Source organism: Spermophilus citellus (genome assembly GCF_964194105.1).
Source record: "Spermophilus citellus genome assembly, chromosome: 2".
NCBI classification, from domain to species: domain Eukaryota; kingdom Metazoa; phylum Chordata; class Mammalia; order Rodentia; family Sciuridae; genus Spermophilus; species Spermophilus citellus.
Genome location: NC_138183.1, coordinates 32,335,889 through 32,359,229, shown reverse-complemented (window position 1 = coordinate 32,359,229; position 23,341 = coordinate 32,335,889). Strand labels below are relative to the sequence as shown.

The following is a 23,341-nucleotide window of genomic DNA, read 5'->3' as shown; positions in this document are numbered from 1 at the left end:
CCCTCCCGCCGGCGGCTCCGTCACGCGCCCCTCACCGGGCGGGCCGGGGTCTTTGTGACGCGGTGGCGACGGCCGCGGACACAAAGGGAAGGGAGCCGATGAGCGAGGGGCTGGGCCTGCCCCCGCCCCGCGACCCCCGCCCACCGCGCGCGCGCCCGCTCGCGCCCCTGGTCTCGATCTCCCCCACGCGGGCTCGCACCCTCGCGCGCTCCCTCGCGCGCCCGCGACCCTCGCACGCGCTGGGACCCACCGACTTCGTCTGGAGCGCTGCGGGCCGGGGCCTGGCGGGCGCTGCGTGTGGGGCGGGGATGCCGAGGGGCTGCTCCCGGGTGCAGCGGCGCGGCTGCTAGGAGGCAGAGAGAGGCGGCGGCGGGGCTCTGGGCGCGCGGCTGGATGCCCCCGGCCTGCAGCTCCCTGCACTTCCCGCCGTCCAGGGGCGCCAGCCATGGGCGCCGCGGCCGCTGAGGGGCCGCTCCGGCTGGCTGCCGCGCCCCCGCTCGCCTTCTGCTGCTACACGTCGGTGCTTCTGCTCTTCGCCTTCTCCCTGCCCGGCAGCCGCGCGTCCAACCAGCCCCCGGGTGGCGGCAGCGGCGGCGGCGGGGACTGTCCCGGTGGCAAAGGCAAGAGCATCAACTGCTCAGGTAGGACCGGCCGGAGCCCGCCCCGGGGCCCCTCCCTCCGCCGTCGCCCCGTTCCGGGTTCTCGCGGCGGGGCTGGGAAAGACCCTGGCGCGAGGGCGGAGGGCAGGGCGCGAGCGTGCGGTGCTGGCTTGGGGACCGGCGTGGGGACCGGCGTTGGGGACCGGCGTTGGGGACCGGCGTTGGGGACCGGCGTTGGGGACCGGGAGTGGCCTGCGTGCGTCCGTGGATGTCGGGTGGCTGGGCGAGGGCGGCCCCGCTCCTGGCGAGCCGGCGGGGCTGGACCCCGCGGGGCGGGCGGCCGGGGCTCCCGGCGTGGTCGTGGGTGTGCTCGCGGGAGCGCGTGTTTGTGTTGTGAAGGCTCCCGGGAGGGCGGCCGGCCCCAGGCTGGCGTCTGTGGGAGAGCGCTGTGGTGGAGATGGTGAGGGGCTGGGGGCGAGGCGCAGGGGCAGAGGAGTGCCCCGAGGTCTCCGGCTCATTGTAGGAAATGGAACGGGTGGCCCTAGGGCGCGGGTGGCGGTAGAGAGAGGATGTGAGAGACCCTCGGGTTCAGAGGTGGGATGGGGTCTTGAAGTGTCCCCAGGTCTTTGGATGTGGGGAAAGACCCAGGGCTCAGAAAGTGACCCGTGTTTTTGTGTGTTGTGTGTGGATGAAGCCTGGGGCTCAGGTAGTCTCCGTGGCGTTTGCATTGAGGAGGAGGGATAGGAGTCCTGGAGTGAACCCTGTTTACAGAGGGAGGGGGCCAGGGAGTCATCTTGTGTGGGGTTGGGGTATAGAAACAGGTAATTTAGGCCTCAGAGAGTGCCCCCTGTGAAGCAAAGCGTAACCCTGGGTTATTAAGATGGTTGTGCAAAGAGGAGAGGGTGATGTGCCTGTGTCTCTGTGTTTTGCCAGAGGGAGAGTCCAGAGATTGGCAGCCAGGGGAGCTAGGGAATGACCTCTCCCCTCTCTCCAAGGCCGACTGCCCTCCCACAGCTGTTGGAAACAAAGAGCTTGCTGGGGCTTTAATGGGGAGAAGGGTACCAGGCATTTAAGTTTCCTCTTCCTTTCTAAAGGAGTCCCAGAGGAACCCAAGGATTCAGGCCTGGGGCAAGGAAAGGCATCCAGGTCTCTTCCGGGGTGGGGGTGGGTGGGTTGGTCCTGAGGCTGGCCTAGTAGATGCTACTAATTATAAGATAATCCTTACTAACTTGTCCTTTTATCAGTTCTCAATCCACCACTAGTCTTTAAACCCAGGGAAAGGGGGAAGAGGGATGGACTGGAGGCCACCAGGAATCTGCTGGCCGGCCTGCCAGACAACCTTTGTACCTTCTGGCTCTGAAGAGGCATTGTTTTGGGGTAGAGGGGAGGGCTGATGAAGGAGCAAGAGAGGGGTCTCAGCCCAGGGCTAAGATTTTGGCCTGCTGTTTGTTTGAAGGCCTAAAACCTTTTAATAATTTCACATGGTATGTTTTATGGGGTGGGGGGAGGGGGTTTGACAACAGTTAACAATGGCATGTCCATTAAAAGCCTTTCCATCCATGAAATAACTTTTTCTAATGGTAAGTGGGATATGAGATAGGGCTTCAATAAGTAAGCATACTTTATTTAAGAATAAAAGCAATTTGTATATTAGAGTGCCTTTTTAGAAAAAACAAATATTGGTTATCAAACTTGCAAGTGATCACACATGTCAAAATATTTTACAGACTAATATGCTATGGTTATTTGTTTTTGCTAAGCAAAGTTGTCTTTAACAAAATATGGTGTGTATTGGTTGGTTTTCTTTTTTTTTTCTGTATGCCTTCTAACTCTTTAATGCAGAGGTTGTTTTTAAAAAGGAAATAGAGAACTGGAAACCCACATGATGTGGGGAAAGGGCATGGGATCTAGGAGTCATGGCCATTGGTAAAAAGCAGTTGGGTAACTTGGGGCAGGTTATTTAATTTTTTTGTTTTTGGTTTCTTCTTTTATTATAAGAGAGACTTCGATTTAATAATATCAGAGCCTTCTTTCAAGGAATATTTGTGACTGATAAAAATGTCAATAAATTAGACTGATCAAATAAAACGTTTTCTAGTCCTAAGAGACACTTGAATGACTCTAGGTCTGAAGCTAACGTATTAACTAAATGACATTTATAGATTCTTTTTGTAACTGTTAAAGGATGAAGACTGGGGAAAATTCATATGGAAATACGTGTGTTTTTTAATTGATGCACTTGAGAACTATTTGAGACAGCCTGGATATAAGCATCTGTTAATGCAATTGAAGATTGTGTGTAGGTCTTTTAATGATGTTATATACTTATTCATGTATTTGAGTTTTAAAATCTAAATGCTGGTCCTGACTTCTATGGACTTTCATTTTTGCTTTTGGATCACTACTTCAGCCCACCATGACTCTTCTGGAGCCTTATTCTGTCTGTGTATGTTGGGCCACTAAGCTTTGAGGCATGTACAAAGTGAAGAGCAGGTCTATGACTTTATTAATTTTTTAATTAAATTAACAGAAGTTATGTAGATTGTGGAAAAGGGTGGAACCCTGTGATATTTACTGGAGATTTCCTATAAAGTTGGTTGATGTTGATACATGAGTCACTGAGATGTTCAACCAGCTATAAATCCTCTTGGTTGAGTTTAACAGATTTTCCAGCTACCACTGTTCAACATTATCCATTTTGTTTATCATACATTCATTAAAAGATTTGGTCAGATTGTTTGTTAGAATCAGTTGTGTAAATGTCTGTATCATCTTTTTTTTTTTCCATTTTAGTAATCCCATCAAAAAGCAAAGGTGTGGAGCTTGCCTTAGTAAAGGTCCCCGTGGTGGCTTTCTATAAACTGTATCCAAAGACTTGTTATTTACTCATTCTAGAATTTTTCAGCTAATATGTGGCAAGAAAACCCAGAGATGCTTTTCTGGATTTTCATGTCCCCTTTTTTGAAGATTGAGGATGCATTCTTTTCATTTCTGACTCCTGCTGCCTTGTCAAGGTAGCTTAAATAACTACTGGTTAGAGTAATTTTTTTTTTTGTCAGATGTGAAAGTTTTTTAAGTATTGTGCAGTGTTATATTTGATCAGAAAGTAGATACTTTTGAACTAGTTTTATATTCCGTTTCTGTCCACTATCCAAGCTACTCATCTTAGATGTTGTCTCCCTTTTGTTAAAATTCTAACCTTCCCAGTTTGAAGATCAGGCTCCTTCATGAAGACAAGCAAAGAAGCTGAATGGGTCTGCATTGTCCTTTCATCTTTTGATATTACAACATCTTCCCTAAGCAGTGGGTCCTTTGTTTATGTCTTCTTGCTCTAAATAGCCCTTTTTTGTTGTTTTCTTGCCTCAGTGTGCCACTCATTCTGGACAGGGTTATTGGTTATTACCTTTGATTTTTTTAATCTTTTTATTTTCCTTTCAAATTCTAACATATGAGAAAGTACTTTATTCATTCAAAGAAAAAAAGTTTGGCACCACATGACATTTATGAAGAAAGGTGGACTTTGAGCTCAGGAGACCAGGTAACCCAAAATGTGTGATTTTTTTTTTTTCCACTTCTAACATGAATAAGTGATTTTTTAATTTAGAATTTTTTTTTCTTTAGGGTGTTTGAGATGAACAAATGGGGCGAAACATATGAGGCATTTCTATCTTAGGGAATATGCTAAAGCGGCAGAAGAACACATGAAGAGCCCAATAAGTAGCATTTGGTGATAGATATAAGGTAGAGAATTTGAACTAGGTTTTAAAAAATGTCACAGAAGTGGAGCTGGGGTTGTGGCTCAGTGGTAGAGTGCTTGCCTAGCACGAGTGAGGCACTGGGTTTGATCCTCAGCACCGCATAAAAAAGTTTTTGTATTCATCTACAAATAAAAAATATTTCAAAAAAAATGTTACAGCAGTTAAACATGGGCCCTCTGGATTGTTATATGATGGTAAGAATGGCTTGTGGTATATGGATAGAATAAATGTCAGATTAAGAGAAGTGCCATTTTAGTGGGAATTTAGAATTTTGGGGGATAAAAAAGTGAGTTTTTCTAATTATTATGGAATGTAGATCAGGACACTTTTCTTCTAGATTCCTGGATATTAATTAATTTAGTGAACTTTGATTTACTATGATATACTAGATGTTAAGGTAAATATATGTGAGGCATCTCTGTCCTCCAGGGCCAGAGTCTGACAGAGGTAGTTGGCTTCTAACAAATGTGTTCTAGTGGAAATGTCTGCTTAGTAGTGTACATCTGGGCCTGCCTTCTCTCCACTAACAATCATTTATTGAACACTAGTAGCATTTAAATTTCTTTAAAGGTGTACAGTTTAGTGGTTTTTAGTATATTCACAAAGTTAGACACTAATTCCATAACATTTTCTTCACCCCCAAAAGAATCCCAATGCCTGTCAACAGTCACTCTACATTTCTACTTTTCTCTGTCCTCTGGCTGCTACTAATTTACCTTGTGTTTCTATGGATTTTCCTATTCTGGATAAAGACAATGTGTTGTCTTTTGTGTCTATTTCTTTCACTTACCATAATGTTTTTAGTGTTCATCCATATGGTAGCGTGTATTAGAACTTCATTTCTTTTTATAATAATAATATTCTGCTGTATGGCTGTACCATATTTTGTGTATCCATTGCTCCATTAATGGATATTTGAGTTGTTTTTACTTTTTAATTATGAATAATGCTGCTGTAACATTTATATACAAGTTTTGTGTAGACTTATGTTTTCAGTTCTCTTAGGTGTACAAGAGTAGAATTGATGGGTCACATGGTAACTCTGTTTAACATTTTTGAGTAATTGCCAAAGCATTTTATGCTTCCCATTATTAATGTCTGAGGGTTCCGTTTCTTCACATTCTATGCTTGCTTGCTTTTTTTTTTTTTTGGTATAGCCATTCTAGTGGGTATGAAGTTGTGTACTACTGTGATTTTGATTTGCATTTCCTTAGTGACTAATGATGTTAAGCAAATATTCATGTGCTTATTGGCCTTTGTATATCTTGTTTGAAGAAGTATCTATTCAAATCCTTTGTTGGGTTTGATTTGACATCTTGGTTTAATCATTTCCTTGGTAAATCATATTAGGCAATACCCACAACTATTATACAGACGCTCAAATTGGTAGGTTTGCTGTAGTTGGCATGTGTATCATTTGATTTTTCTGTTCTCTAAGAGTTAGTTGTATATATTCAAACTTATGTATGCTACTGGTACTTGTGAGTATAATTTAATAAATATTACACAAATCAAGAAATATGGATACAAAGTTATTTTTATGAAATGCTTTGGAAAGACTTGATGAAGGCATGGTGCTGAAAGAACTGCCTTTGAGTGAATTGCATTTGTGATCAAGAAAACTTAAACTGTGAGAGAGCTCTGTCAGTTTTTAAATGAATTAACCAGAAAACATTTCAATTATTTCTAAGTCCCTGTTTTACTTAAAGGCAAGGGACAACATAGACAATGGATTATCAGAGTAGTTTATCTACATACTCATGCTCAAAGAAAAGGTATATATTTGAAGTAAAAATGGTTAAAATATGTATTGTTTGTGAATAATTTTCTGCTTTAACTGATTTTTTGATTGATCAGTGATCATTCTTTATGTACAAGGTGCCCGAAGGAAGGAACAGATACAGTGTTGGGGAAATGAATAATTCTGATTCTAGAAATTAAAAGTAGTTTCCCAGAGTAAGTGGCACTTGAATTGGGTTTTAAGACAGAGTTGAATGATAGCTTGAAACACTTTTGCCTCTGAGGCCTTTGTTGTTGATATTCCTTTTGCCTGGGACTTTCTTGTTCCAGTTATTTATCCCTTCATCTTCAGTCTTTGCACCTTCAAAATGATGCCTTAAAATTGCAATTTTTGGGGGACTGAGGTTGTGGCTCAGTGGTAGAGCACTTGCCCAGCACATGCAGGGCCCTGGGTTTTGATCCTTAGTACCATATAAAAATAAATAAAAGGATTGTGTCCAACTATAACTAAAAAATAAAAAAAGCAATAAAAAATGCAACTTTTTGCACCTCTCATCCCGTCTTCTCCTCTCCCATCTTAATCTTCCTTCATGCTTTTTTCTTAACATCAAAGTACCTTTTCCTGTGTGACTTACTACACATTTTACTTATTATCTGTTTCCTTTATATAGCTCCTTGAAGGTGGGGATTTTTGCCTCTTTGGTGTAGTGTTGTATAGACAGTGTGTGGCATAGTGTCTGGCACAGTTAATTGCCCATTGGATATTTATTTGTGGGATGGATTAAAGACAGAATGAACATAGCAACTGAGAAGAGTTGGGAAGGGTATTCTAGGCCGAGGAAATGGCTAGTCTTGAAGGTGGGAAAGTGAAGACAGTGTTTTGGGAATATTGCCCTGGGGCGAGGGGGCAGGAATGAAGGCAGGAGATGCTGTACAAGTTGCTACCATTAGTGGAAGGGCTTTTAAGGCTAATGAAAGTTTGGCATTTGTTCTCAAGAGCAAGGTAGGCTTTTAAAGGGTTGGACATTGTGATTTTAGAAATAGTCTGTAATTGGGGAAGATGGAATTGTGAAGGAACTGGAAGCATGGTGAAAAATAATAACGGACGTGGGGAAAATTAAGAGAACTGTTGGCCTAGGCAGTGTTTGAAAAAGTTGCATTGGTTGTTAACCATTAAAAATCTACAGAACTGGGGCTCCTGTAATCCCAGCGATTAAGGAGGTTAAGACAGGAGGGTTGCAAGTTCTGGGACAGCCTCAGCAATTTAGTGAGGTCCTAAGCAACTTAGGGAAACCCTGTCTCAAAAAATAAAAAGGGCCTGGGGATATGGCTCAGTGGTAAAGTACCTCTGGGTTCAATCCCCAGTACCAAAAAGAAAAGAAAAAGAAAAAAAAAATAGAGGTTTCACTTTAAAGACTGGATTTCTGCTTTCTCTTGTAAACTTGGACTTTCCAGAAACTTTAGGTGCTCTTTCCACATAGCCAGAATGAACTAGAGTCACCACTTCTTTACTCTGATGGCCCTCATCCAACTGATCTGTTTCCTTCACTTTTTTTCTGCCTTAGCCTCTGCTGCTGTATAGGTTGGGTGAACTGTGATGCTCTTAATTTGGAATGGAGAGCCTGTTTGGAGTAAATGAACATTCCTTCTCTCATTCCTGTTATTCATAGTTGCCAAGTTCATACAAATCCTTATTTCTGTAGTGCCTTGTCCTACCTGTCTGAACTCCTTTCCTGCCTATGTTTGTAACTTCCATTGTACTCTGTTCTTTTTCTGAATAATAATCCATTGTGTGGATAATATCGCATTTTATTTCATTTGCATTGTTGCACTTTTTGGCTATTATAGATGGTGCTGCTCTGAACAGTTATATGCAAATTTTTGTATGGACATATGTTTTCAGTTCTCTTGGGTATGTATATACCTGAAACCAAGAAAAAGTCCAATTTGGCTGCTGCTTGATAAGGCCAGTGACTCCAGAGAGTGACAAGTGAGAGGAGAAGAAAGAGCTTTATTCAGTAGTAGTCAAAGAATGGAGAAGCAATAGTGCTTGCAAAACAGCTTCTCAACTCTAGGGAGTTAAGGAGTTACAGATATGGGGTAATTAGAGAGAGAAGAGGGGAGGGGAGGGGAGGGGGGTTAGTAGAGGATAGGAAAGGCAGCAGAATACAACAGACACTAGTATGGCAATATGTAAATCAATGGAAGTATAACTGATGTGATTCTGCAATCTGTATACGGGGTAAAAATGGGAGTTCATAACCCACTTGAATCAAAGTGTGAAATATGATATGTCAAGAACTATGTAATGTTTTGAACAACCAACAACAACAACAAAAAAAGATATGGGGTAAGAATAACCAGGATGGAGATAGGCTAATAAAGGGGAGGATTATTTATGCCTGTTTTAGGAATAGTTATCCTCTAGGAACTCAGGTGCCACCTGTTTTCACTTCTTTTATGGTCTTCTGTTTCTGGTCATGGTGGCTGTAGGCGTCTAAAACCTGGGCCACAAAGGAGACAGACACAGTATGAAGACAGAAATGCCATGCCTGTTTCTCTTGTCTAGTCATCCTGTTAGATGTCTGCAGGCCCAAATGAAGAGGTAGCGTCTTCAGCAAAAGCAGCCTTGATGTCCCTGGGAAGTAGCCTAGGCAACCATTGTCATCATAACCTACATGCAGAGGTGTTATCTAAAGCAAAGCTCATGGGAGAGTAATAATATATTGCTCAGCTGTGTGACCTCCAAAAATGATTTTTAAGTCAACTAAGAGCAAATAAAGCTAGAAGGTTTGTTTATTTTATTTTTTCTTGGGTAATACACCTTGGAGTAGAATTTCTGGGTCACATGGTAACTTGAGCATTTTGCAGAACTGCCTGATTGTTTTTCAGGATGGTGGCACCATATATTTTCACCAGTCATGTATGTGTGGTCTCTCTTCTATAGCCTCACCAACATTTGCTAGTGTCTTCCAAAATTATAACCAACCACTTTTATTTAAATTCATATTTGCTATTAATTTTCCTTATTTTTTGGGGGTACTGCATTTTTGGGGGGTTTGAGGTACTGGAGATTTAACCAGTTTGCTGCTTAACCACTGAGCTACATCCCCAGCCCTTGTATTTTTACTTTTGGTACCAGGGATTGAACCCAGGGGTGCTTAAACACTGAACCACATCTCCAACCCTTTTAATATTTTGTTTAGAGACTGTCTCGCTAAGTTGCTAAGGCTGGTTTTGAACTTGCAATCGTCCTGCCTCAGCCTCCCAAGCCACTGAGATTACAGGTGTGCTCTACTGCCAGGCTCCTTTTTATTTTTAATTTTGAGACAGGGCCTCACTAAGTTGCTGAGGCTGGCCCTGAACTTGTGGTTCTTCTGCCTCAGCCTCCTGAGTTGTTGGGATTGCAGGCAAACACCACCATAGCTGGCTCTTCTGTGGTTCTTTAATGGAATTTAAATCTCGATTTCTTTTAAACTGGGTTAGGTCACTTCAAGCATTTATTCTTCCTCCCTCCTTTTTCACATCGTTAGAAACATTGTTTTAACAGAACTATTTTCATTATTCCTTTATTAATTCTATTATTAGCTTCTCTCATGGGAGAAATGAGGTATGAGGAACTTGGCATACTTTTCATGTATTTTAAAATTCTGTTTAAATCTTAAAATCCTCCTAGTGTATACTTTTATTAGGTGACTTCATTTATTGTAAATCCTTTGTTACTATTCAAGTCCATTTATTTTTAAAAAGTGTCATATATTTTCCATGGCTCAGTTGCCCCATCATTTTTTCAAAAGTCAGTTAAGGTTGTCAAGCTCTTAACATTCTATTCTGCCTTCAGAAACTTTGGGAAGGTATTATATTTTCAACCACAACTCCATTTCTCTCACTTTTTATGCAAATATTCATTCTTCTCTGTGGTTGAAAAAAAGTGTGTGTGGGGGAACATACACTTTCTTCTTCTTCTTCTTCTTTTTTTTATTAAAAGACCAGTATATAATCTATGTAGAAAAATTGAGGAATATGGAAAAATATAAAACAATCTATAATTGCCATTTTCTTCTGTAATGTGTCTCTTTCTCTTTCTTTTGTGGTACTAGGGATTGAATCCTTTGGTATGCTACCACTGAGCTGCATCCTGAGCTCTTTTTATTTTTTATTTTGAGACAGAGTTGCTAAAGGATCTAGCCAGGGTGGCCTTGAACTTGTGATCCTTCAGCCCTCAGTTTCCCAAGTGGCTCAGATTATTATTCTGTAATCTCTTAATGTTTATGCTGAAATTCATTTGATAACAGAAAAATTTTGCTTTCTTAAAAAAACATTAGTTGTTTGCTTTGATTTTTTTTTTTTTCTACTTGTACTGGACCTACTGTTAGAGGTTACATCATCTTTTGAGATTTTGAAGTTCAGTTTATTTTGCTGTATCAGTTTTCATCTAATATTGTTTGCAAGTGAAACTAAACTGCTGATGTTCCTGTTAATAATTTTGTTGTTCACAGCCTAATTGATATCTTTAGATTCTCTTTTGTTCACAAGTCAGCTCAGTCTTACATCTGTCCATTTATTTATTTATTTTTAGTGTCTGTTCATTTTTCATAGCTTCTCTACTGCCTACCTCTTTAAAGTGGTTTGAGAGAATTTTTGGATAGTACTGATGATGGTATTACCTTTTATTATTTGCTTCTTAAGTTTAAGCATAAGCACTTCCTAAATTACGATTTAATTAAATCTAGGCATTTTTTCTTTCTTTTTTAACTCTACTACTACAGTTTGCTGGGGCTTAAGGTTGTACTAATGTCTTTTTAAGTTTGATTTTTGGTAGTTTCAGCCAAGGAGGAAGAAATATCTTTTACGGTTTCTCAATGCTATTTTGTATGAGCGTCATTTAATTTATGTGGTCTGATGAGAGATTATTACACCAATTTTTACTCTAGGAAAAGGTTCTCCAGTGCCAATTTGCCAGTTGTTTTATGGTCTTTTGTTTCTGTGGGTGAGTTCCTTGAGTTCTGGCCCTGTTCTATTAGTCTTGCAGACACTAAGGAAAAGTGGTTAGAAATAGAAGGCATTCTTTTTTTTTTTTTTTTAAATAGCTGTAGATGGATAGCATGCTTTGCTTTATTTATTTTTATGTTGTGGTAAGGGTTGAACCCAGTGCCTTACATGTGCTTAGGCAAGTGCTCTGCCACTGAGCTACAGCCCCAGCCCTTTTTTTCTTTTTAAAAAAATTAAAAAAAAATGTTTAGTGCATTATAGTTACATATAATAGAGTAGTTTATTTTGACATATTCATAAAATGCATACAGCATAGTTTTCTCTATTCCAATTCCCAGTACAATCCCATTCCTTCTCTTCTTTCCTCCCTAAAAGGCATTCGTCTTTTGTTTAGGTACATTTATTAATTTTTAAAAGTGGTTAATTAAGGAAGCCTGTTGAATGTACTTGCAAAATCCTAAAATATATATGTAAACATGTATGTATAGTTTAATAACCTTTTGTTCACTTTCACAGTGGGTCTTAGTCTTCTCTCCATTTCATATCCCTACATGTATTTCTACACTTTAATATCTGTGTAGTATTTTATCAATAATTTGTTTAATTACTTCCTAACACATGGACACTTAGGTTGGTTTCCTGTTTTTCCTTTGCTGTTATGAAAAGTGTTCATGTTAACAGTCTTGTGTATATTTTTTGGTATTTTTTCCTTTTATCTTCATCATCATTTCTTAGAAATAGAACAGTTGGGTAAAAGGATAAAGATAACTAAAATTGCAATACATATGGTCACATGAGAGGTTTGCCAATATGTATACTCACAGTGGGTTCAAGTGCTCGTTTTTCCACACCTTTTCCCTACATTGATGCTTAAAAAAAAAAAAAAACAGTAGCCAACACTTATTTTAGCACTTATTATGTGTCACACGCTGCTCTAAATACCTTTATATTTTCATTTGATCCTCTATTAGCATTATGAGAGAAGTATTGTTACTATGGGCCCAGAAGTGGCAATTATTAAGGTTACACAGATGGTAAATGAGAGAACCAGGGTAGCCTCTTCAACACAAAATTATAAAGCTTCTTTATTTGTTGTTAAATTTTACCTAAATATAAATAGTGTGATTGTTTTGTCTGATTTTTTTAAAAAAATTATTTTTAGTTGAGATAATTCACATAGGTAAAATTCATCATTTTAAAGTATAATTCATTGATTTTGGTACATTCATTCTCTTGCACAACCGTCATCACTATGTGCTATCTAATTACAGAACATTTCCATCACTCCAGAAAGAATCTCTTGTCACTACTAACCATCAGTCCTACCCCTCTTCCCTATCCCCTGGAAATCATGTAGAGACTGCTGTCTAAAGCTTTACCTCTTCTGGGTGTTTTATATAAATAGAATCAGAAAATGTGTGGACTTTTTGTGCCTGACTTCTTTCCTTAGCATAGTACTTTGAAGCTTCTTACATGCTACAGCATGTAATTGTTTATCTAATTTTAAAAGTACTACAAGATCATCATAAAAATGAATTCAGAAAAATAAGAATAATGAAGAAAAGTTCAAATTATTATTATCATTTGCAGTACTGGGGAAAAGTACTGCAAATGATAATAATGAAACGAAACCAGGGCCTTAACCATGCTTGGCAAAGGCTCTACCACTGAGCTACATTCCCTGTGAGATATCTATCCATCTATTTATCTTTCAGATTTTTTATGGGCATTAAAAAGTTTGTGTTGTATATTATAAAAAATACTGCCTTTTAAAAATCTCAATGTATCATATCAGAAAATGGATTTTTTGTGATTATTTTTAATAACATAAGAGATTCAGTATTGATCTACTGAGAAGGAAACATGTTACAGGTTTGCTAAGCTAGTGTTAGAACCTGAGATTCCGAACCAGAGGGAGGGAAGGAGAGATGATCACTGTTTCCTGGGGCTTTCCCTAGGATTGGTCTGAGACGTCTGGAACCATCCTGGCACTTTAATACTCCATCTGGGATCCAGGTCTGTTCTTGCATCTGATCCTGCAGTAGCTGTCCTCTCTGTCACCTTGCCTGAAGCATCCTGACAAGGCATTTAGAATTGAAGTGTAGGCAGCAGGGAAAGCAGGTGTGGGGGTGGAGGATTGACAGGATCAAAGTGTTGTTTAACAAAGGGTAGTTTGGCAGTAGCAGGTAGAATGGAATAAAAAATATTGGAGTCACATAATTGTGTGGTGTATGTAAAATTTCTTTCCTTAAATATAGCTGAGAATTTTTACTTACCACTGCTGTTGATGCTTTTAATATTAATGTAAACTGCTTTTGATTTTGTATCATGAAATATTAAATAAAGTTTATTTTCTCCCTCACATCTTTATAGAAGGTAAATACTATAATATGGTTAATTTAATCAACAAGTTAAAGAAAATTTAATTTGTGTGTGCTGGGAATTGAACCCAGAGCCTCATGCATCTGAGTTATACTCCAGCTCAAGAAAATTTAATTTTTAATTCTTTGATTTGCTGGAACTTGAAGCCAATATTTATAACATCTATTGCTTAATTTTACCCCAAATTATATTTTCAGTGATTCTTGTCCTTAAAGCTTCTCTTCAGATTGGTTGGGAGTTGTAGTCATAAATGAGGAAAAGAAAGTGATTCTTTGTTATGCATCATACATATTCTAAGTACATTATATCCTTAAAACATCATAATACTAAGGGAAAGTGATTACCTAAAAGGTGAAGACCTAGCATGTGTTACATAACAGACTGTCTCAGCAGTAATTTGAAATCACACCCCCTCCATTAAAAATAATAACCAACATATAAACTTGAAAAGAGGAAAAAAATCACCTGCTGTTCAACTGGTATTAATACAGTTGCTGTTTCCATTTTTGTTTTTTCGGGGCTGGATTTTCTTACATGTGTTTTTTATGTCTAATTACAGGTATGTATATAGTTTTATGTTTTTGTCTTTATTTTTAACATTGATATCTTCATAATATTATATGTCATGATACATATCTTTAACTTGCTGTATAATATTCCATGGCTATACCACACCATTTCCTGGTGAGGGATATTGTAAATGTTTAAATATTTAAAATATTTCTGCTGTTTTTAGTATAGAGATCATAGAATTGGTTTGTCTGATTGGATACAAGTTCAGGAATGAGCTGGGCTTGTTTTGGGTGTGGAATCATTCAGCATTGGTCCTGTTGGATTAGATTGGTGTCCTTTTCTGAAAAGGGGATGGTTCCCCAGAAATTTTTAATATCTAGACAGTGAGTATAAACTCATTGAAATTTTGTATTTAAGAACAAAGTAAAGTGTGTCTTATGTGGAGACAGTAAGAAGTCAACTAGAGGTGATTTCCACATTAGAGAGTATTAATTTATAGGACTTTCCCTAGCAGTGCCCTGAAGACTAGAAACAGCACTGGCAAAAGCAGATGACATGGCTTTAATAAGAGTGGGGAAGCCAGGTTAAACACTTGAAGTAGTGAGTGAATGAGAATATGGTGAGAGCACCAAGATGGGTTGATGGCATGATGGGCAGCTGAGGGCAGAACATTTTATGTACAGTAGGAGCACTCTTGTCATGGTTCCATAAGATTATTTTTTTTCTGTGGGGAGGTGGTTATTGGGGATTGAACTCAGGGGCACTCGCCCTCTGAGCCACATCCCCAGCCCTATTTTGTATTTTATTTTGAATCAGGGTCTTGACAAGTTGCTCAGGACCTCACTAAGTTGCTGAGGGTGACTTTGAACTCGCAATCCTCCTGCCTCGGCCTCCCAAGCCTCTGGGATTATAGGTGTGTGCCACCATGCCTGGCCCTTAAGATTCTTGATAGTTGGTTGAGAAAGTTAAGTGGGGAGTCACAAAAATGATTTATAAATGCATGTGGCATTTTATTTTGATTTAAAAATAAACTTTTTTTTTTTTTTTTTGGGTACCTGGAATTGAACCCAGAGGCGCTTAACTACACTGGCCACATCTCTAGCCCTTTTTCACACTTTATTTAGAGATAGGCTTAGGGCCTTGATAAATTGCTGAGATTGGCTTTGAACTCTTAATCCTTCTGCAACAGCCTCCAGAGCAGCTGGGATTATAGGTGTGCACCACTGTGCCAGGCATAAGTAGTTATCTAATAAATTATATTTTGAAAGAGGGCGCAGAATTATTTCTTGAATTGTTTCCTCTTTTTTGAACAAAATGTACATATACATATATTTTCCTCCTAGTAATGAGGATCAAACCCAGGGCCTTATGCATGCTAGCAAGCACTCTTCCACTGAGCCATATTCACAGCCCTTAAAACACATTTTTAAAAAAAAAAAAATTTTTTTAGTTGTAGTAGATGGACACAATACCTTTATTTTATTTATTTATTTTTATGTGGTGTTGAGGATCAAACCCAATGCTTCACACGTGCTAGGCAAGTGCTCTACCACTGAGCTAAAACACATTTGGCATTGATTTACAAATTCCAGTTTTGATCTTTTAAAAAAATGAACTTGAAGACTTCTAAATGAAGATTTCTAAATGTAACTGCAGTTTTCTTTAAAGCAGCTCACCTTTTCCAAGTCTTCAGTTTTAGTTTTCATAGAAACAATTTATTTTCACTCTTTATGAAATGTTGACATCATGTAATTATGGCAACAGATACAGTGTGTATAACTAGGCTGTATGACTTAGATTGAAGCTCAAGAACAGTTACCCTGGTTGGAGTTAAAGTGCTCATGGTAGTTCTAGAGAGTGAGGATTCCTTGTGCTGGAAACATTTGTCTGTGGGTAGCACACTTTGGTTAATCTCAAGATTTGCTTAAACAGGGCTGGGGATGTGGCTCAAGTGGAAGCTCGCTTGCCTAGCATGCATGAGGCACTGGGTTCGATTCTCAGCACCACATAAAAATAAAATAAGATATTGTGTCCACCTAAAACTAAAAAAAAAAAAAAAAGTTGCTTAAACTGGAGACAACCTCTAAACCTCTAAGAGTTTTTTAGCCAGGGACTGGACCAGTAGGAGAGGAAAAAGGAATGAGCCAACAAGAAGTCAGAGTGTGTGTGTGTGTTGGGGGGGCGTATTATTGAATGTCTTATACTATAGAAAGAGCAAGAAGAAAGTTGGAAAATGTATAAAAGGAAAAGTTTGAAGACTTAAAAAAGTGTTGGACCTTTAGAATAGGAGGTCCTTGGACCATGAGGTCTTGATAGGAAGAGAGAGAGGAAGCCAGGCTTATTTGCAGTTAAGGCATCATTATAGCTGGGGCCTCTACTTTGAACCTTGGCTTGACATAAACTTGAAGTCAGTATATTTAGATTCCACCACTGAAATGGAAAATAGCTGTAGAAATATGCTGAGATTTTGCAAATTGCTTCTTATTTGACTCTTTCCTTGTAATGATTGTCTTAGGGCATCAATTGTCTTTGGTTTCAGTTTTTGCAATGGTTCTCAACTGGAGGTGATCCAGTTGGTAATGTAATGTCTGGAGACATTTTTGTTTGTCACAGCTGGTGTGGTCCTACTGTGTTAGCTAGTGGGTAGAGGCCAGGGTATAGGCCAGGGATGTTCAGAATTCTCTAGTGCACAAAGAGAATACCTGCGACAAAGAATTATCTGACCCCAAATGTCTGTGGTGCTCAGATTGAGAAGCCCTGCATTCTCTTGTAACATCTTATGTCTTTTCTCTTTTGGCTCTGAGTTAGTGTCAGCTAAACAGAACCACCTTCTGTGTACTGGAAAGGTGGTAGAAAGTCATACCATGATGGAGGGCTGCTGGGTGTTAGTTTGAACGGCATCCTGAACCCAGTGAGTGGTGCCAAACCTTGGGAATTTTGGCAGCTCAGGTTCAGTCAGCAGGGTTCCTTCCCCTAGTGTGCATTGTTTCCCAGCTTTAAAATGTTAATTAAATTTGAGACAAATTTTGCATTTTGAGAATTGCTTGATGGACAGATTTTGCAACCAGAGCAAAATATTTTTGTTTTGAGCCACTCTTCTGGGTGCTTCTTTGTGTAAAATATTTCTATTTGGAGAATTGACTTTTGAGGGTCTTAGAAATGGCTTGTCCATTTTGCTGGATTTCTGTTTTTGGCTGTAGAAGACAGGTATGTAATCGTCATCATGGACAGATAGCAGAGTGCCCTCTGGATGCCTGGTATTGTACAGAATACTTGAAACATTCAGAAGACAATCCCTGAATAGATTAGATTTCTTCTGTAGTGAGTTTGAGCTAAGGTATTGGTTCTCACAGTTGTTGGGAGGCAGAGTACCAGGAAGTCTCTTGATGAATTCATAAATGTGGATTTCAATGTAGCATAAATTCTGTCAACTCTTGCTTAGAAATGTTTGTCTTAATTAAATCTCTGTGTGATTATTATAAGTGGATTGTGTTTCACTGCATCAGGGCAGCCTGACCAACAGTGGCTTATACGATGATGGCTTTATTGTTTTATGTTATCATTCATTTATTTCCTACAACAATAATTTTGGAGGATTGAGTCCACAGTAGGTATGGTGATTCCATGATTCTTCTCCTACCCTCTTGCTCCTGTCTTTCTGAACTGTCATCTTGATCTCTAGCTTCCATCTATTCCAATCTTAGCATTGTAGGTATGTTCTGTCAGGAAAAAAAATGAAGAATGAAAGAGGATGGGACACTGCTTATATATGAGCTGTGGCACAGAGTTAGTGAGGCTGAGAAGTACAGATTAGTTAGCTGGGTTTCCTTACTCAGAAAGATGGGGAGGATAGATTCAAGGGAGGTGAATAGTGGGGTGTGGTGGTGCATGCCTGTAATCCTGGCTCACAATAGGAGGATCACAAGTTGAAGTTTATCCTCAGCAATTTATCGAAGCCCTAAGCAACTTGATGAGACCTTGTGTCAAATTAAAAAACAAAAAGTGCTGGGGATATAGCTCAGTGGTGAAGTGCTCCTGGGTTAAATCTCCAGAACCAAAAAAAAAAAAAAAGAGGAAGGTAATTAGTGGTGGCCACAAGTATAAAACAACTTAAGAATTTAAGATGTATATTCATGACCTTGTTCTTATAAAACTGTTGGAATTTTTCTGAAATATTCTTTATTTGTTGAACATTTTATTGATAGCTGGTAAAGAGGTATTATCAGCTATTGAAGGTTTAAGAAATAAAAGTGAAATAAAAATGCCGCAGTCTGGCTGGGCACAAAATCACCAGCCACTCACACCTTGTAGATTCAAACAGCAACTTTTTATTCCCGAACTCACACTGGCACTCTACACACGTTGGGGAAATCCACATTCTGAATCCCAAATACTCTCTGAATCCCGTGAGAACTCAATAGGAACTCAAGGAGCGGGCGTGCCTGAGGCAGCAGGATATGTCCTATTCCCAGCAGGGTACACCTTAAACCTGGAACCACCCTAAACCCAAGGAGCAGGATACTCCCTAAAACCTGATCCGCCCTAAACCCAGATCCACCCTGGTCCTTGAGCAAGGTCACCTTACTCAAGCATACATGCAATGTCACTGCAAATGACCTGGGTCCAAGGCAAGCCCATTTCCACAATGGAGAGTCCTTCCTCTAAGCAACATGGAGTAGGCTGACAAAGAAATTGCCATGCGTCATTCCTACTTGGCAATCGCTCTCAGCATAAAAACTTCCTTGAAATGAGACCATTTTTTTCCAATGCTTTAAAAAAATCAATTTATTTGTTCTTTTTAGTTATACATGACAGCAGAGTGTATTTTGATATATTATACATACATGGAGCATAACTTCCCATTCTTGTGGTTGTACATTACGTGGAGCTATACTGGATGTGTATTCATATATAATCCATTGCTTTTTTCTTATTGCAAATGAGCAAATAAAACTCTTGATTTTAATGAAGTTTATATCCTAGTCTAGGACAACAGTTTTCCCAAGGAACATGGTTTGAGAACCACAGCATTAATACTATTTTTTGCATACTATTAAATTACTTTGTCTCTACTTTCACTTACATAATTTTTGTACATTAAAAAATTCTCTTTTCTATCTTAATATTACATGTTGTGGGCAATTAAGATGATTTTCTTTTTAAACATCTTTTCTAAGTTCTTTATAATTATCTATGTTTTATTATCAGAAAAAAAAAACCTTATTAAAATTTCAAGGTCAATGCAAGTTCTCGCCTTTTCTGTCTCTGCACCCTATGCTTCAAATCCCTTTTTATCCTCAACTTCTTGAAACTCCTAGAGCAATTATAGACAGTACTACCCATTTATCCCCTTAATTATTCACTATATTGAAATCATCACTAATTGTTCCATATGGTAGCAGGATCATAAGCCTCCTGTTATGTATTTTCCTGTGTATTCCAAATTCTTAGCATAGTAATTAGGTACATCGTAGATGCTTAATAAATTCTTTCTGATCAATTAATCATATTTAACACATGAACACATGAAAATAACAGTATTTGATTGCAAGATAGACATAAAATAAGATATAACTAGTAGCCAGAGTAATCAGAATTTCATAACTTTTACCCTTATTGATTATAGTATCTTGTCTTAGTCCATTTCTGTTGCTATATCAGAATACCTGAGATTGTGTATATTTATAAAGAAAATGTTTATTTTGGCTCATGGTTCTAAAGGCTGAGAAATCTGGCTGTTTCATTTGGTGAGGGCCTTGTACTACCTCATGGTAGAAAGCAGACAGGCATGTGAGCATGTGCAGAAAAAAGAAAAGGGATTTAATTTCTGACATAGCTAGTCCATTTATTTCAGAAAGGCATTATTCATTCATGTGGCTCCCTCCCCATGAGTCAGACACCTCCCACTAGACTGACTGCCCTGAGGAATTAGGTTCCAACGCATGTGCTGTTGGGGGACACATTCAAACCATAGCAGATCTCTAGCTCCCTCATAAATGTCTCCCTTCTTTAGTGTCACCGAAGGGTGTTTCCGTGGGCCTCTGTCACATTGCAACTGTCCTTTCCTTCCTGTGATGTTTGCTGCTCCTACATTGGCATGTCCTTCCAGCTATCAGCACTGGAACTCTTGGCCTGACACTACTTTTCTTCTTGGCCTTGTGTTTTGCCACCTATGCTGTAGATACTCAGGCTCGGTTGTGGGTCCCAGCCCCTTGTGTCTCACTTCTGTTATAACTTGTCATGTAAGCATCAAAGCAGAGGTCTTTATGTCTTGTCACTTCAGACAAGACATTCTTTAATTTGTTATTGTAGCCCATCTGTCTATGTCATGATGAGCTCTTGGGTCTGATCTGGGCGAGCAGTCTAAGTGATAGATGCCACATTGTGCTTCAGGTCCCTGCCTCTGTTCAAGACTTTGTTTACTGGACCAAGCTTTTCTGCTTCACTTTGGTGAGGAAGATCATTCTCCTAAAATATTCCTTAGTCCTTCAGGCAAACATTTGCCTGGCCATCTTGAGAGGTCACTAAATGTGTGAATCTTAGTGGCAGGGATGGTTTGGGTCCTCTCTAGCATGCAATCCACTATACTATGAAATAAAAGCATGAAGAACATATTATAACTCAAAAGAATCTTAAGCTAAGGTAGCAACGTATGATTCAGCTCAATCTTGACTCAGAGACAATATTAAAAATTTCAGTTATTCTTGTTTTTTCTTTTATATCTAATTGTGTTATAGATTGTAATTGAACCCAGTGTGAATTTTAGGCCTCTAAAGGAAGGAAAGAAGAGTTAATACACTAAGTTTTATTTGTTAAATTGTGCAATTGTTATTTCTGTGGCCTCTGAACTTGGTTAAATCTGTAGTTGAGCAAAGATATTATGCACTTTTATGCTCTTTTCTAGGGTAGATCTTTAATTAATATTTAGTTACTTTCCTTGAGTCTGAAGCTGTTTATTTGATAGTGTTTGGAACTGGATCTTGTATAAATTCCTAGCAGGAGTGTGAGTAGATAGGAAAAAACCCCTATGCTTAGGATGGAGCCTCAGGAGCCTCAATAGCTAAAGCATATGGTCAAGAGGGAAACAGGACAATGAGCAAGTATTGGGAGAGGAGGACCAAGGGCCTAACACTTTCATAGCCAGAACCAGAAGAAATTAAGAGAGCATCTCCTGTACCTAGAATGGTTTGTGAAACAGAATAACAAAATAGCTGTATAAGCTAGCTCTTGTTTTAAGTGCAGATGCTTGAATTTAGAGTAATCCAATTCTGTGCACTTGAGATCCATTTAAGAAAAAGAAAGAAAACAAAACAAAAAAACCCTCGCAACCCACAGTTAGGTAAATTGTGCTTACTCTAGTGTAGTGCTTGGTTCAGGGTGGTTGGTTCACACATGACTATGGTTGCCGGTCAATTCCTTGTGTATTTAGGTACTTGACTGTCAGTTCCTAGGAGTGGCAGACCCAAGACGCCATTGCAGAGCAGTGAGAACCAATGAATCAGTGAGGTCAATGAAATGTCACTAGGGTAGATGTCCCTAGACACTGGACTCTACTTGACCCATTCCTTGAGTCCTACTTTGAAATATAGAAATAGAAAATAACCATGGATGGGGGATATCTTGGGGGTACTCTGAAATGTTTGCCAGACCTTCATGAAGACCTAGTGCTGAGGGCCATTACCAAGTAGGAAATTTCCTTGCCAGCGTACCCCATGTTAATTTCGCTGTTGACATTGCATGTTAGGTGACCCTGCCCAAGGACGAGGGTGGATCCAGGATTAGGGTGTATCCTGCAGTTTGAGGAAGTATCCCAATCCTTGGGTTTAGGGCGTTCCCGGTTTAAGACAAGTTTAAGGCGTTCCCAGTTTAAGACCTTGGATTTTAGGGAAGTTCGATGTTGAGGATTATTGCTGCTGGAATTAGGGCGTTCCTGCTGCCTAAGCTCCTGTTGAGTTCTCGTGAGATTCAGAGAGCATTTTGGGAAAGAAGCCTCGTGGAGTAGGTGATTTGGGTGGCAGGAGAACTGGGATTGCCCCAGAACGTGTGTGGAGGCCGGTGTGAGTTCGGGAATAAAGAATTGCTGTTTGAATCTACAAAGCTGTGTGGTGGCTCGTGATTCTGTGCCCAGCCAAGACTGCGGCAACCTAGAATGCAGGAGACCTTGTACTTTTCTGAGTTACTCAGCTGCTGACCAGTAGTCTCAGGTGAACTTGGGCTTCCCTGCTCCCAGATCCATGTTATCACAACTGTGTGGGATTTAGAACAACAACAGCAACAACAAAATCATTTGTTTTTTCTTTGCATAAGTGCATTTGTTGTTGTGGCTCAAATTCCTAATAGGAAGATATGAAAATGGCATTGTAGAGATTTTCACCCCATTCCATGTGATTGGCAGCTTAGCACTAACCCTGAAGCAATTTATTTGCTTTCAGAGAAAGCTTAATATGATGCTTTCAGTGCAGGACTGACAGTATTGGAGCAGGAATAAAATCATCATAGAGTGATGTATGATTTTGATTTGACTTGCTTCCTGTGGTAAAGCAAATTTAAATCAGGCATTTAAGTTTTAAGTATATGAAGATTTTTAATCTCTTCTGTGTACATAAATGTTCTCTATATATACATATTACAAAATCCAAGTTCACTTCATAATTCATAGTTAAAATTGTTAATTTGTCTGGAATGATCATTTAAATTTATTTTCACTACCAAGAGAAGATTGTTTCTAATTGTTTTTATTTGTTATCCTTTAAAATAAGTTACTCACTAGAAAAATAATCTAAAATATTAAAACAATAGTAAGAAGATTATTGTAAGGAGTTGGCAGCCAAAATAGAAATATTCCATAGATTTACCTTTGGGGATTATGTTAAATCCTGAAATTTCAAGTTTGGGGTGGGTGTCTTTTTGACATGTCATTAAGCTTCTCTGGGGTGTACTGAACATTTTGCATTCTATAGAACTTGCTTTTTGTATATTGTCTAATTGTTATACTTGTGAATGGGATGCCCAACACATTTTAAGGCTTTGCTCTTTTGTTTATGAACATCTGGATTTAAAAAAAAAGCCAAATATATACATATAAAACAATTTTTTTCTTTCTTGCAGAATTAAATGTGAGGGAGTCTGATGTAAGAGTTTGTGATGAATCATCGTGTAAATATGGAGGAGTCTGTAAAGAAGATGGAGATGGTTTGAAATGTGCATGCCAATTTCAGGTAAGGAAATCAAACTTAAAAATTTTTTATGTTTGTCATATTTTATAATTATACATTTTACAAATTAGAAAGCTTATAACATGTTGACCCCCTGAGAAGATTGAGTTCTTAGCCTACCAGTACTTCATTGTCAAACGAA

At 39.3% G+C, this 23,341-nt stretch overlaps 1 protein-coding gene across 1 annotated transcript in view; it reads left to right on the top strand.

The window, feature by feature from the left end:
• LOC308640264 (tomoregulin-1) overlaps nt 1-23,341 on the top strand; it is a 94,342-nt gene continuing 71,001 nt past the window's right edge. The window contains exons 1-2 of the mRNA XM_081278462.1: nt 1-641; nt 23,093-23,202. Coding sequence (XP_081134588.1) covers nt 446-641; nt 23,093-23,202 — 306 coding nt within the window. The 5' untranslated portion in view covers nt 1-445. The remainder of the gene's footprint in view (nt 642-23,092; nt 23,203-23,341) is intronic.